At 36.9% G+C, this 13037-nt stretch overlaps 1 protein-coding gene across 1 annotated transcript in view; it reads left to right on the top strand.

Annotated features, from left to right (window-relative positions):
* The window catches only part of SHANK2 (SH3 and multiple ankyrin repeat domains 2), a 156149-nt gene that overhangs the window by 130665 nt on the left and 12447 nt on the right, over positions 1-13037 (top strand). The window contains exons 6-8 of the mRNA XM_058161568.1: positions 4354-4484; positions 9101-9212; positions 9938-12347. Of these exons, the coding sequence (XP_058017551.1) occupies positions 4354-4484; positions 9101-9212; positions 9938-12347 (2653 nt within the window). The remainder of the gene's footprint in view (positions 1-4353; positions 4485-9100; positions 9213-9937; positions 12348-13037) is intronic.

Here is a 13037-nt window from a genome sequence, read left to right as displayed (position 1 = left end):
TGTGCCTGTTTTTATTTATTTTTGTTTGTTTAACATGTTAACAGAAACTTTCGTAAATAAACTCTTTTAAACTGAAGCATGTAAGACTCATTCTCACTAATATAGGAACATACTTTCTTGCAAAAATGGCATTATATTAATAGTGTGATAAAAAGTCCAAATATTTTAAGGTTTAGCTTTCAAAGATTGACACAGAGACAAAATACACAGGTCTTAACGGGAAATGACATAAAATTTCAGAAACACCTAGAAGACTATTTCAGCATAGCTATGCAATATTGTTATATTTTTTAATTTGCCTTATGTCACTTTAATAGTGTGGTAAAAGCTGAGAATGGAGTCATTTCAAATTATGTAAAAAAAAGTGAAAATTATGCAAATTTTACAATACCAATGAAGTATGGTTGCAAATTGTAATTATTTTTCAAAACAGCATATTTTTTTTATTTGAAAGAATGAACTTCTTTGTGAATTTAACACATTTCTTTTAGGGATTTATTTCATCCCATTGTACAGGTAGTCCTCAACTTACAACAGTTCATTTAATCACCGTTCAAAGTTACACCACCATTGAAAAAAGTGATGTGACCTTTTTCACACTTAGGACCGTTGCAGCATCCCCATGGTCACGTGATTAAAGTTCAGACGTTTGGCAACTGACTCATATTTATGATGGTTACAGTGTCTCAGAGTCACATGATCATCTGTTGAGACCTTCTGACAAGCAAAGTCAATGGGGGAAGCCAGGTTCACTTAACAGCCGTGTCACTAATTTAACCATTGCAATGATTCACTTAACAAATGTCTTACTTAGCACCATAAATTTGGGTCTCAATTGTGGTGAGGACTACCTGTATTACTTTGCTATGGTGACTTTTTTTAAAAAACAAAGAAACACACAGTTGCAAGCCATTTAGCACCTAGCAATGCTATCAGAACTGCTGTTGGAGTTTCTGCTCAGCCAAAGTATCCGTGCCCTTTTTTTCATACTATCTGGAAGCCAATTTACTTGTCCCATTCCAATTTAACTTCCAGCTATTCTTATCTGCAATTGGAAAGGTGCATAATACACTCACTGAATGAAAGAAATTGTTGGACAAGGGAAAATAAATTGAGAACAGAGGCTGTAAGATCAACAAAAGATAGATGCCAATGATATAATGTGTGGCTGCAATACATGAATGTATTAGAAATATATTTGCAAACTTTTATTGTAGTCGAATCTGCTTTGGTCAGACTTTCAGTACAGTCTTGCAAAATCAGTAGCATGGTTCTCGTAATTTTGCAGTGATTGTATCCATGCTTTTTCAAGTGTCCGTCAAAGCCTCTTCATTGTTTTCCTGTAGCTCTCATTATCTGACTAGCTATGGGGTTATGGCTGTCTGTTTAGTTCTAAAAACAATGAATTGTTCTGTGGCATTTCAAGATAATTTAAAGACTTTAAGTGACAGATGATTTCAATTTTGAAAATAATTCTAACTTGATCCCTAGAGTATTTTATGGATCGCTGATAGGGCTGGAGAGACATAACATGAAATTTTCCTTCCTGAAGTTCTTGGTGGTGGATATGCCAGCATACCCAAATGTTTAAAATGAAGTCAGCAGATAATATGTTTTACTTCATATCCAAGGGCTTATCCTAGTTTGATAAAACACAGTTTGGATTACTGCTAAATTGAATGCAAAAGTATCTTTTAATTTTGCTTGAAGGAGGTAAACAAGAAGTACAAGATGAAGATACTGGCATGATATTTGCTAATGGTTCTGTCAATGTTATAGTAACATTGACAGAACCATCAACAACTTAAGAGGCTCCTTTTCCAGAGCAGTTATCCAGTGCTAAGAAAACTAACTTCATTAAAATACCGTTCGTTTAATCCAGTTAATCCTAGGGGCATAAGGACTATAATGCACACACCAAACTCAACTAGTACAAGATCTTCCCTATTCATTTCAGTGATTAGGGCAGTGATAGTCAACCTGGTCCCTACCGCCCACTAATGGGCGTTCCAGCTTTCATGGTGGGCGGTAGGGGTTTTGTCCAATACTGAAGCACTTTCCATTTTTTTAATTTAATTGACTTTTTAAAAAATTTTCATAGCATTATTTAAAAACATTTTCATTAGTTTTTCATAAAATTCCCTGTGACAATTTAAATTTCTGAAAATATACTATTTGAATCGCCCGCACATAAGTTTAGTTCACATTATGTAAATGAAACTAAATGGCGCTATAGTGCGACCACAAACAAAAGAGCCTCATCGTAGAATAGCTCGCACATCTCCCCCCATACCACCCAGCTGTAACAGACAAGCAGAGCTGACAGCCGGTTCCCCCCACCCCCAAACCCAATCCACAATGCACGAGAGGCATGCACAGACAACGATACATGGCACATTACTGTGGAACCGGTGAGTGGTTAGAAAATTTTACTACTAACAGATACAAAAGTGGGTGGTAGGTATAAAAAGGTTGACTACTACTGGGTTAGGGCATAGTTAAATACCATTGATATTATATGCAAAAATGCTCACAGACCACCTCCAACCATTGAAGGGAAGTAAATAACATTCACATATACAGGCACCGCCATGTGTACATTGCATATTCATAAGATCCTAAACTGGGATGCATTTCTGCACAACCCTAACCATAACCCTACCTTAAAATCTATTTTCCTTATCCTACTCTAATCCAAATGTTTAGGGAGTGAATTGGTGTGCAAACATTGGGAACACTATGATAATGCCGGTACTTTGCATGGGTGAAACAGCCATTAAAAAATTAAGATAGCTGTTTTAAGCATTAAGGTGCCACTTTTTTCTTTCACACAAAGTAATTTGTAGTGAAGTTATTCTAATTTTTACTGAAAGAAAGAAAGAAAGAAAGAAAGAAAGAAAGAAAGAAAGAAAGAAAGAAAGAGAAGAATGGTCAGGAAAACTTACATTCTAAATTCATTTTGCTAATGAGGTAGAAGTAACAAATTTGATAAACTATAAAGTTTCTTCTAGCTGTTATTCAATTTTTTAGGTATACATATTTTCTGTGTATACAAGTCCTAGGTTAAGAAGAGTTGTGTGTTAATTTTATTACCATTTCCTAGATTTTTTCAAAATGGATGTTCATAAGTGGTGCTTGTAATTTAATCTCACTGTGAATGTTAACATAAAAGGTATTGCAAAGAAAAATATTATCAATATAGGTTGAATCATAGTCTGTAAAGAGGCTTGGTTTTATTATTAGTGTAAAGGAATGGTTTCACACAACCGTAATGCTGTATTTCAATTGCAGTCTGACTCTTGATTTAAGCATTTCTCTTGTATCTTTAAAAATAATTCTCACAACAGTCCCCTTTGTTTTGATATATGGTTATAATTAGGTGTGCCCTGACAATACTACAAGATCCAAATTTGCCATATTGCAAAAAAGGTAGATAAAATTTATGCCGTTGACATCTATTTTGCATTTAAAACTGAAGGCTAAGATTCATGACAATTTTGTCTATTATAGTCTCTTTTCTTTTCTCCAGCCCAGATCAGTTTTTCCACCTTTTATCTGTTATGAAGTCATCATACCATGACTGCTGTCATGGTCTCAAATTTATAATTTGATAGCTGTACTCGGCACACACTTTAAAGATTTGTTGTCAGGTTCAGTACTGAATCTGATTCTACGGTTATTCTCGCATGACTGCTCCCTGATGGACAAATGCACAGTTGTATTTCAGGCTGAAATAAAATGGTTCATAAATAGCAGTATGGGTATGAGAATTTGTTGTGAGTGACTAATTGTCAGGCTCATAGGAAAATTCTCATTGAAGCTTTTGAAGCCCCTTCATTGGACCCAAATAAAACCATTTTAATATTCAGAATATTAATACTTACTTTAGAAGTGCCCAATAGCCTAACGTCCGTATTTGATAGTAAAGCAGCAATATATAGGGCACTCAAAATGCCTACTTTCGTTTAAAAATTCAGTAACATTCTCATGACTACTGTGTGGAACAGTTCTCTGCAAAAAAATTATTTCTAAAGGTTTTCTTTCCATTTCTATATAGATATTTTCCCTTCACATTTTGAAGGTTTGAAGAAGAGGATTGTTTTTCAAGTCACACTAAGTAAACATTAAATGCATGCAGGCTTAAAACTAAAGCATGCATGTTACGCAGCAGCAATAAAATTGCTCGGCTTGCACGACTTAACAATGTTCAAGCATTGCCTTGTTAAATTGCCCAAATCCCCTTTTTCTTTGCATCTTTAAAAAAGTTAAATTATATTTTACATTGCAAACATTTAATTTTTTTCAGTCTTTGGACAAGTTAAATTTATTTTAGCATGTATTTCTGTGTTACAGATAAAGCTGATGAAATAGTGCCAGTTTCCAAGCCATCAAGAATTCCAGAAAATGCAGTTGTGGACTCCAGAGTGGCAACAATTAAACAACGACCTTCTAGTAGATGTTTTCCCTCAGCGACCGATATGAATGTGAGTAGTGTCTATAATAAATTTCCTTTAAATTACGGGGGCTTTAGATTAAGTAAGGATTTCCCCCCCAAATTCCTAATAGGAAAAAGTCCTCTGATTTTAATTATTCTGGGGATTTTGTAATGACTACTCATGCACTCAGCACCTAAGCTTATCCCTCTTAAATTCACCATATTTTATGCAATATTATGATAAATAACATGACAATATGAACTGGCACTAAAGAGCAGCAATAACTTTAAGGGACGTATATATCCTTCCATTATCTTTTTAAAGAAATATTTCTATATTCGTAATTTTCAGTTCAGTGGTATTCATTATTATTTGTATGAAATAAACTCTTGTGTATTCAATAATATAACATAAAATGTCCTCTTTTCATACATTGATGTCGTATTATTTCCTCTTAAACTAAATATTCAAGCCATCCCTTTAGATATTTATTTTATTTGTTGGTTTATAATAATTTTATGCAACATATTATTGAGTTTGAATTCAACTGTTATCATTCTAGCAAATAAGGATCAGTTGTAAAAAATTGGAGCAAAACAGATACAAAACACTCTAGAAGAACTGTATCTCAATAATAAAAATCCATAGTACCTCCAGGCATAGCCAGAAATAGTCTTATTCCAAAACCTGGATAATAATAAGAAATCAGCATTAGAAATAATGAATTTGATGGATTCATATTCTGACTTGGTATAAAGCAATTTGTTAAGTAGTTGATACCAATTACAGTTTATCTGTGAGTATAAAGCATTGTTTTAATTATGAAGTCATTAATGAGGCCACTAAGAAGTCATTAATGTGTATTTATCCTACATAATGTCATGTTTCAGAACAGATCAAAAAATATATATACTTTCTTTAGAAAAGTATATTTGTAAAAATGTCTTCATTTTTTCCCAACACACTTTTTAACTGGATTAAAAAGCATATTTAGATATGTGATTATGACTTCTTTTGCAATACATTTCTAGTTATGTACGCTGCCAAAAAGATTAATTATCCATGTGAACTGTGGGTGACTAGAAAGTATGAGTTCCATAATGCACTCAATCTCAGGCTGTAATGAAATAATTTTTGGGGCCAAGAGCTGATGAAGATTGTCAGACCACTTAAGGTTTACAACATCAGCATGTACAAAGGTTTGTGTTGCTGTTGAGAATTAAATCTAAATTTTATAATGGATAGCATTCAGTTATGTCCATTCTCCTTCCTTAAAATTAAGTACAAGGATTCTGGATCCATCGTAGATTCCTACATTTCAATAAATACTAAGTGGGTAGGATTCTATTACTAAATGTGATGTTTAATTTGACTGTTGTGGCAGGATTTGGCTTCTAGAAAAAGCCACAGAAAATTACCTGAATTCTCTTTGCAGCTTTTAGTATAAATATGTAGATTCAAAGTGCATTTAGAGAGGAATAGATTAATAAAGCAAAAGAGCATGTAGATTTGGCAAGAGGAAAATAGAAGTTGCTATTTTTGGTAATCCCATCTAATTATCACTTGTCAGTATCTTGGATCTCAGTAATAATTAGTATGATAACATCCTTTAAGAATGGCTTTTATAATATAATTATGATGAACTTGAGTTTCCACAGAATTGTTTGGCTTCAGTTTTACCACTAAGTCTTGGCTATCACAGCAACAGGAACCAAAGAGAATAGAAACATTCCATTAACAGATGGGTGGGAGGTTCACTTTGATTTCAAGAGTAATTTTGAAGTCACTTCTGGTAGTGTCCTATTTTTATTTGAATAACTTGCTGATGTTTAATATGATTCATATCTCCCTCTCCCTCTTCCTTCTCTTCTTCTTCTACTACTATTTCTATTTATTTTGAAACTGGCAGTTTTTCTTATGACACAATACTTGCTATTAGCTACAGTGTGGTCCTTCGTTTGGCTTGTGTGTACAAGTACTTATGGCCTATCTTTTATTCCACTCCGGAGTATTTTGCACTTTTTTCACATGTATTATATCAGATACATTGCCTTTAAGGGAAAAATTGAGTTTTGTGTTGTGTCTGGACAAAAGAACAGCCACAAAACATTCAAAATTAAAACCCCAAAAGTCAACTGTTCTCAAGGCACAGAGTAAAACTGCCCTGTCAGAAACCCATGAAAAGTATTTCCCTCATACTCATACAATGCAGCATTGATGAGACAAGTTACACGTCAAACCGAAAATGTGTATGGATTCAACACTACTAATATTGGTAGCATAACTACAGCATGGCTGTGCTGTTTGTAGTGTTGTTCCCAAAGATATCGGTAGGTATTATCAGCAAAATATTGTTGTATGACAACGATTATAGGGCTAGTCAAAAAGGTATAGGGAAAGCTCAGGAGAACAATGCCCAATTTATTTATTTTTATTTATTTATTTATTTTGTCAAACACATACTAAACAGTACATATAAGTATAAGCATGAAATAAACACACAAATTGAATACAACCAAAGGGAACATTAGGACAGGAATGGTAGGCATGCTGGTGCTCTTATGCACACCCCTTACAGATCTCTTAGGAATGGGGTGAGGTCAACAATAGACAGTCTTAGGTTAAAGTTTTGGGGATTTTGGGATGAGACCACGGAATCAGGTAGTGCATTCCAGGCATTAATAACTCTGCTACTGAAGTCATATTTTCTACAATCAAGATTGGAGCAGTTCACTTCAAGTTTAAATCTATTGTGTGCTCGTGTATTGTTGTGGTTGAAGCTGAAGTAGTCTTCGATAGGAAGGACATTGTAGCAGATGATTTTATGAGTTATGCTCAGGTCATGCTGAAGTCGGCGTAGTTCTAAATTTTCTAAACCCAGAATTTCAAGTCTGGTGGCATAAGATATTTTGTTGCGATCAAAGGAGTGGAGGTCTCTTCTCAATTCTTTCTGCACTTGCTGTTCTTCTACTATTCATAACTGTGCCTAAGTAGATTCTGTTGTGCATTACTAGAATATGAGTACCTATGAATTTTAAATCCCCCTGGAAATTTCTCATTCAAATATGGAAAGCTATTCAGAATTAATGAGAAGTTTTTTGTTTCCAACATAGTAGAAAACAAAAAAGCTTTAAAATTCTGATTCTGAATCTAGTCTAATTAGATTAGAATCCATCCTAATGTTCAAATGGTATTAAAGTTTGGGGGTAGCAAATAATTTAATCAGTGGAATGAGTTGCCTCCAGAGGTTGTGTGTGCTCCAACACTGGAAGTTTTTAAGAAGAGAGTGGACAACCATTTGTCGGAAATGATATAGGCTTTCCCAGGGGTGAAATCCAAAATTTTTCCTTTCCGGTTCTGTGGGCGTGGCTTGGTGGGTGTGGCAGGGGAAAGATATTGTAAAATCCCTATTCCCTCCCCACTCCTGGGAGAAGGATATTGCAAAATCTCCATTCCCACCCCACTCTGGGGCCAGCCAGAGGTGGTATTTGCCGGTTCTCCGAACTAATCAAAATTTCCGCTACCGGTTCTCCAGAACCTGTTAGAACCTGCTGGATTTTACCCCTGGGCTTTCCTGCTTGAGCAGGAGATTGGACTAGAAGACCTCCAAGGTCCCTTCCAAATCTGTTATTCTGCTTCTGTTAGCCGAACAGAATATGAAATGCTTTGCAAAAGGGAGAGAACAATAAACACCTAAGGGGGTGAGATATAAGATACAAGGGGGTGAGGTACAAGATTGCATCCTGTACCGCTTTTTCTCTTCATCCTCTCATAGGGAATGAGTTTCTTCTAGATGTCTTTCTGCTACAAGTGGTAGCAAAGTGCTAAAAGCAAGAAACAGAGAGACCATGGTTCAGATTTTTCAAATTGCTTAAAAAGCACCAAGCTCTTATGGCAATTACTGACTCACACATTTCAGTACTCGGATAACCTCATGTGGACAGATGACAAGACAGTTTACCAGGTTAACATATAGCAGGCTAAACATCTATAAAGACCTTCCTGTGTTCTATCCTAGTTTCTGCGTCTTTTTAGAAGACAAAGCATTGAAGGTTCTCATTAAGTTGACAATAGAGCAATGACTTTTTCCTTAATTGCTCTCCTGCAAAATGGGAATTACTAGATAAAACTTTTCATAGTTCAAGTAGCTTTTCCTTCTTCAGACATCTAAAGATTATTGCCTCTTTACACAGAGTGCTTTTTCATTATGAAAGAAGAATCGGAGAGAATTTGTTCCTCACTTTTTCCTGATTTTTTTTTAAAAAAGTGATTTTGTTCTTCATACATGGATTGAAAGAAATTATTGTTTATTTTTTTCCTTCCATGTACTGTAAAGGTTTTTTATGAGGGTAGAACATTCCGGAAGGATGAAACTTTTGGGGCCTAAGTAAGCAAGGCTTTGCATGATGGGCTTTTCCTCTCTGACACTTTGTCCATGACCTCATTCAGCAACTAAAAAAGAGCATGGGGACAATCTAGCCATTGGGGAAAATTCAGCTCCTCACTCCTGTTATAGGTCAGCTGGATGGGAAAAGATGGACTCAACAAAGCAAAGCACAGAAGAAATATAGATGGTTTCATGTAAAATAAATGCTAAATGTCAAAGCACAACTTAAATATTGTATGTTAAATCTTTTAACATTATTTTATTTTTATTTTTCTAGTCCATGTATGAAAGACAAGGGATTGCTGTGATGCCACCAACAGTACCTGGAAGTCTTCAAGGCCCATTTCTGGGTGTGCCACGAGGTACAGTAAGAAGACAAAAATCAATAGGTAAGATACTATATGCACATCAGTAAAGAATACTAATTTTTAAATAATAAATTGCTATTGCATGAGAATATCAATTTATTATTCTTTTTTTCTTTAATCCTGACTGATTATTAGCCGGAACTAATATTTTTTTTAAATGTCAAAATGGATTGCGATGATTAGAATTTTAGTTAATATAATGAAAGAACTAGTTTTTGGTGTTCTGCTGGAAAATGTTATTCAACATCAATATGCAACCTCTTTTTCTGATTAATACTTAACTTCTAAATTTCCAGCATGAAATTTAGAATCTCATTCAACATTTAGCATCCTTAATGCATCGGTCCTTATAACGTTTGGATAAACATTTCACAGTTCCTCTAAATTATGCTTTTTGTCATGCATTATGAATTGTTTTATTTTCTTTCATGCATAGTAACCTGTTCCTTAATGGCCACAGTGCATAAAGACATGTTTTTTAAGTGCTTAATTTTCTTTTTAATTTTGCATGATCTCTTTTTATGCATGCTTTAGAAAAAGAACAACTGTCTGCAGGAATTTACAAGTTCGGTACACAAAAGATAAATGAAAAGTCCCTGAATCAAGCTCTAGTACAGGGAAATACTACAATAGACGTATTATAAAACTGTATGGTGCACAGTATAAATAATATTACATTTATTTTATATGTGATTATGTTGGATTGAAAAGAAATGACAATTTAAACCTTATATCTTTTTTTAAAGGGGTAACAGAAGAAGAGCGGCAATTTTTGGCTCCTCCCATGCTCAAATTTACTAGAAGTCTATCAATGCCAGATACTTCAGAAGATATTCCCCCTCCACCACAGTCTTTACCTCCATCACCACCACCTCCTTCTCCTTCTCTTTACAACTCTCCCAAATCTCCAGTATCTAGAATGTATGGCACAATTAAGCCTGCTTTTAATCAGAATCCAGGTTCAAAGATAGCTGTTTCAGGTAGGTCTGAAAACATGGGGACTGTGATCAGAGACAAAGGCATATATTACCGGAGAGAAATGGACCGTTATTCTCTAGATTCTGAGGACTTATACAGCAGAAATGCCGCAACTCAGGCCAACTTCAGAAACAAGAGAGGTCAGATGCCAGAGAATCCTTACTCGGAAGTTGGAAAAATAGCCAGCAAAGTGATGTATGTTCCAGCCAAGCCAGCCCGACGGAAGGGAATGCTAGTGAAACAGTCTAACGTTGAGGACAGTCCAGAAAAAACTTGCTCCATTCCTATTCCAACCATTATTGTGAAAGAGCCATCTACCAGCAGCAGTGGGAAAAGCAGTCAAGGAAGCAGCATGGAAATCGACCCCCAGTCTTCAGAGCAACCAGGACAGCTGCGACCCGAAGACAACTTGACCGTCAGTAGCCCCTTTGCAGCTGCCATTGCTGGAGCAGTGAGGGATAGGGAGAAAAGATTAGAAGCCAGGCGCAATTCTCCAGCTTTCCTTTCCACAGATTTGGGAGATGAGGATGTTGGATTAACCCCTCCAACTCCACGTATGAGACAGTCTAAATTCAGCGATGAGGGGCTCTTTGGTAATGAAGAGGGCTTCAGGCAGCTTGTATCGCCATCTCCTATCCCAGCACCTAGAGAGACCGAAAATATTTTCAATGGCAGCGAATCAAATAACCAAAACGACACAAGGACACCAAACTCTTCAGTCCAAACCACAGTGAGTTCTGAAAACAGTGCATTGACAACCCCAAATACTGGTTTAGATAATTATGTTCATCCCCTGACAGGGAAAATACTAGATCCCAATTCCCCTTTAGCCCTTGCCCTCTCTGCCAGGGACAGAGCCATGAAAGAGCAAAGCCAACCAATTCCAGGGAAAGGAGACTCCAGCAAAGCAGATCTTAACAAACCCCTTTACATCGATACAAAGATGAAGCCCAGCGCTGAAGCTCCATTCCCAGCAACAGCTACCATTGCTAGGCAAAATACCCGTGGCCCACTAAGGCGCCAGGAGACGGAGAATAAATATGAGACGGATGCAGCAAAAGAACGGAGGTCGGAAGAGAAAAAGAACATGCTAATAAATATTGTGGATACCTCGCAACAAAAGTCAGCCGGTCTGCTTATGGTTCATACGGTGGACACAGCACAAGCCAGCGATAACCCTGAAAAAGAAGAGAAAAATGCTGAGATTGAGGCGAATGTTGAAAAGCCTCCATCGGAGATGCAGGAACAGACCGAAGCAGAAGAAAGTGGATTGGATGACCCTGGCCTGCTTCCGCCACCGTCCCCGTCCTGCAAAACAATTGTAGCCGTTAGCTCCATCGATGATCCGATCATTTTACCATTTCGTATTCCTCCTCCCCCTTTAGCTTCAGTTGATCTTGATGAAGACTTTATCTTTACTGAGCCATTACCCCCTCCTTTAGAGTTTGCTAACAGTTTTGATATTCCTGATGACAACTCAGTCCCAGCCTCTGTCTCGGCCCTAACAGACTTGGTCAAACAGAGAAAAAATGGAACTCCGCCTCCTTCATTTAACCCTATCCAGCCCTCAGATTCATTAGATGGTAAGAAATCAGGGGGTCTTTCAAACTGTTTGCCTCCCTCGTTTTTGCCACCCCCTGAAAACTTTGATAATGTCCCTGACTCTGGGATTGAAGAGGTGGACAGTCGAAGTAGTAGTGACCATCAACTAGAGACAACCAGCACTATCTCAACTGTGTCCAGCATCTCTACCTTGTCCTCTGAAGGTGGTGAGAACTTGGATACTTGTACAGTCTATGCAGATGGGCAAACATTTCTGGTGGACAAACCCCCAGTACCTCCTAAGCCAAAAATGAAGCCCATAATCCACAAAAGCAATGCACTTTATAAAGACACGCTCATTGAAGAAACTGTGGATAGTTTTGTTATTCCTCCTCCAGCCCCGCCTCCTCCTCCAATCAGCACACAGCCCAGTATGGCTACAGTTGTACAGCAAAGGACCTCTAAGCTCTGGGGCGATATCACAGAAATTAAAAGCCCAGCTCTCTCAGGCCCAAAGGCAAATGTTATTAGTGAACTGAACTCAATACTGCAGCAAATGAACAGAGAAAAATCCTCAAAGCCAGGAGAAGGATTGGAGTCCCCGCCAGGGACAAAAGTTGCCAGTCTCAGTACAAGGTAAATGCAACTCCCAAGTTTTTAAAACATTTTTTATTGCTTGCCAATTTGAACTTATCTTGCTTTTACTGCACACTGAGACGTAATTGTGCTAAATGGTATTTAAATATAGTAATTCCAGTATGTTCTCTTTTTCCATTCCTATCTATTGAAAAGTGCATTTTCAATAGATAGGATGCATCATAAGCTGGCCTTTTCCCTTATGAATGTAGTGCATTCAGAAAGTATTCAGACCTCTTTCACTTCAGTTTTATTGTGCTGCAGCCTGATTCTACACTCGGTACCTCATAATGACAAAGTGAAAATGGAATTTTAGAAATGTTGGTAAATATTAAAAAGAAAAAAACGGAAATATCGCATTGGCTTCAAACCCTTCACTCAGTACTTCGTTAAAGCACCTTTGGCAGCAGTTAGAGCAGGGGTGTCAAACGGGAGGCCCAAAGGCCAGATGCGTCATGTGCAGGCCACCGCCATCCCAGCTCCACGGAGAGAAAAAAACGTCACAATATGTCACGTGACAGTAACATGATGCTGTGAGTTTGACACCAGTGAATTAGAGCCTCAAGTCTTTTGGGATATGACGTGACAAGCTTCGATCTCATGGCTTTTGCTCTGCTACATATACATTGTCAACTGTGAGGCCTTCTATAGAGAAGTGTGTGCCTTTTCAAATCATGTCCAATCAATTTA

The sequence above is a fragment of the Ahaetulla prasina genome, chromosome 1 (assembly GCF_028640845.1).
Source record: "Ahaetulla prasina isolate Xishuangbanna chromosome 1, ASM2864084v1, whole genome shotgun sequence".
In the NCBI taxonomy this organism is placed as follows: Eukaryota; Metazoa; Chordata; class Lepidosauria; order Squamata; family Colubridae; genus Ahaetulla; species Ahaetulla prasina.
Note: the sequence above shows the minus strand (reverse complement) of the source record. Positions and strands in the feature narration are given on the sequence as shown.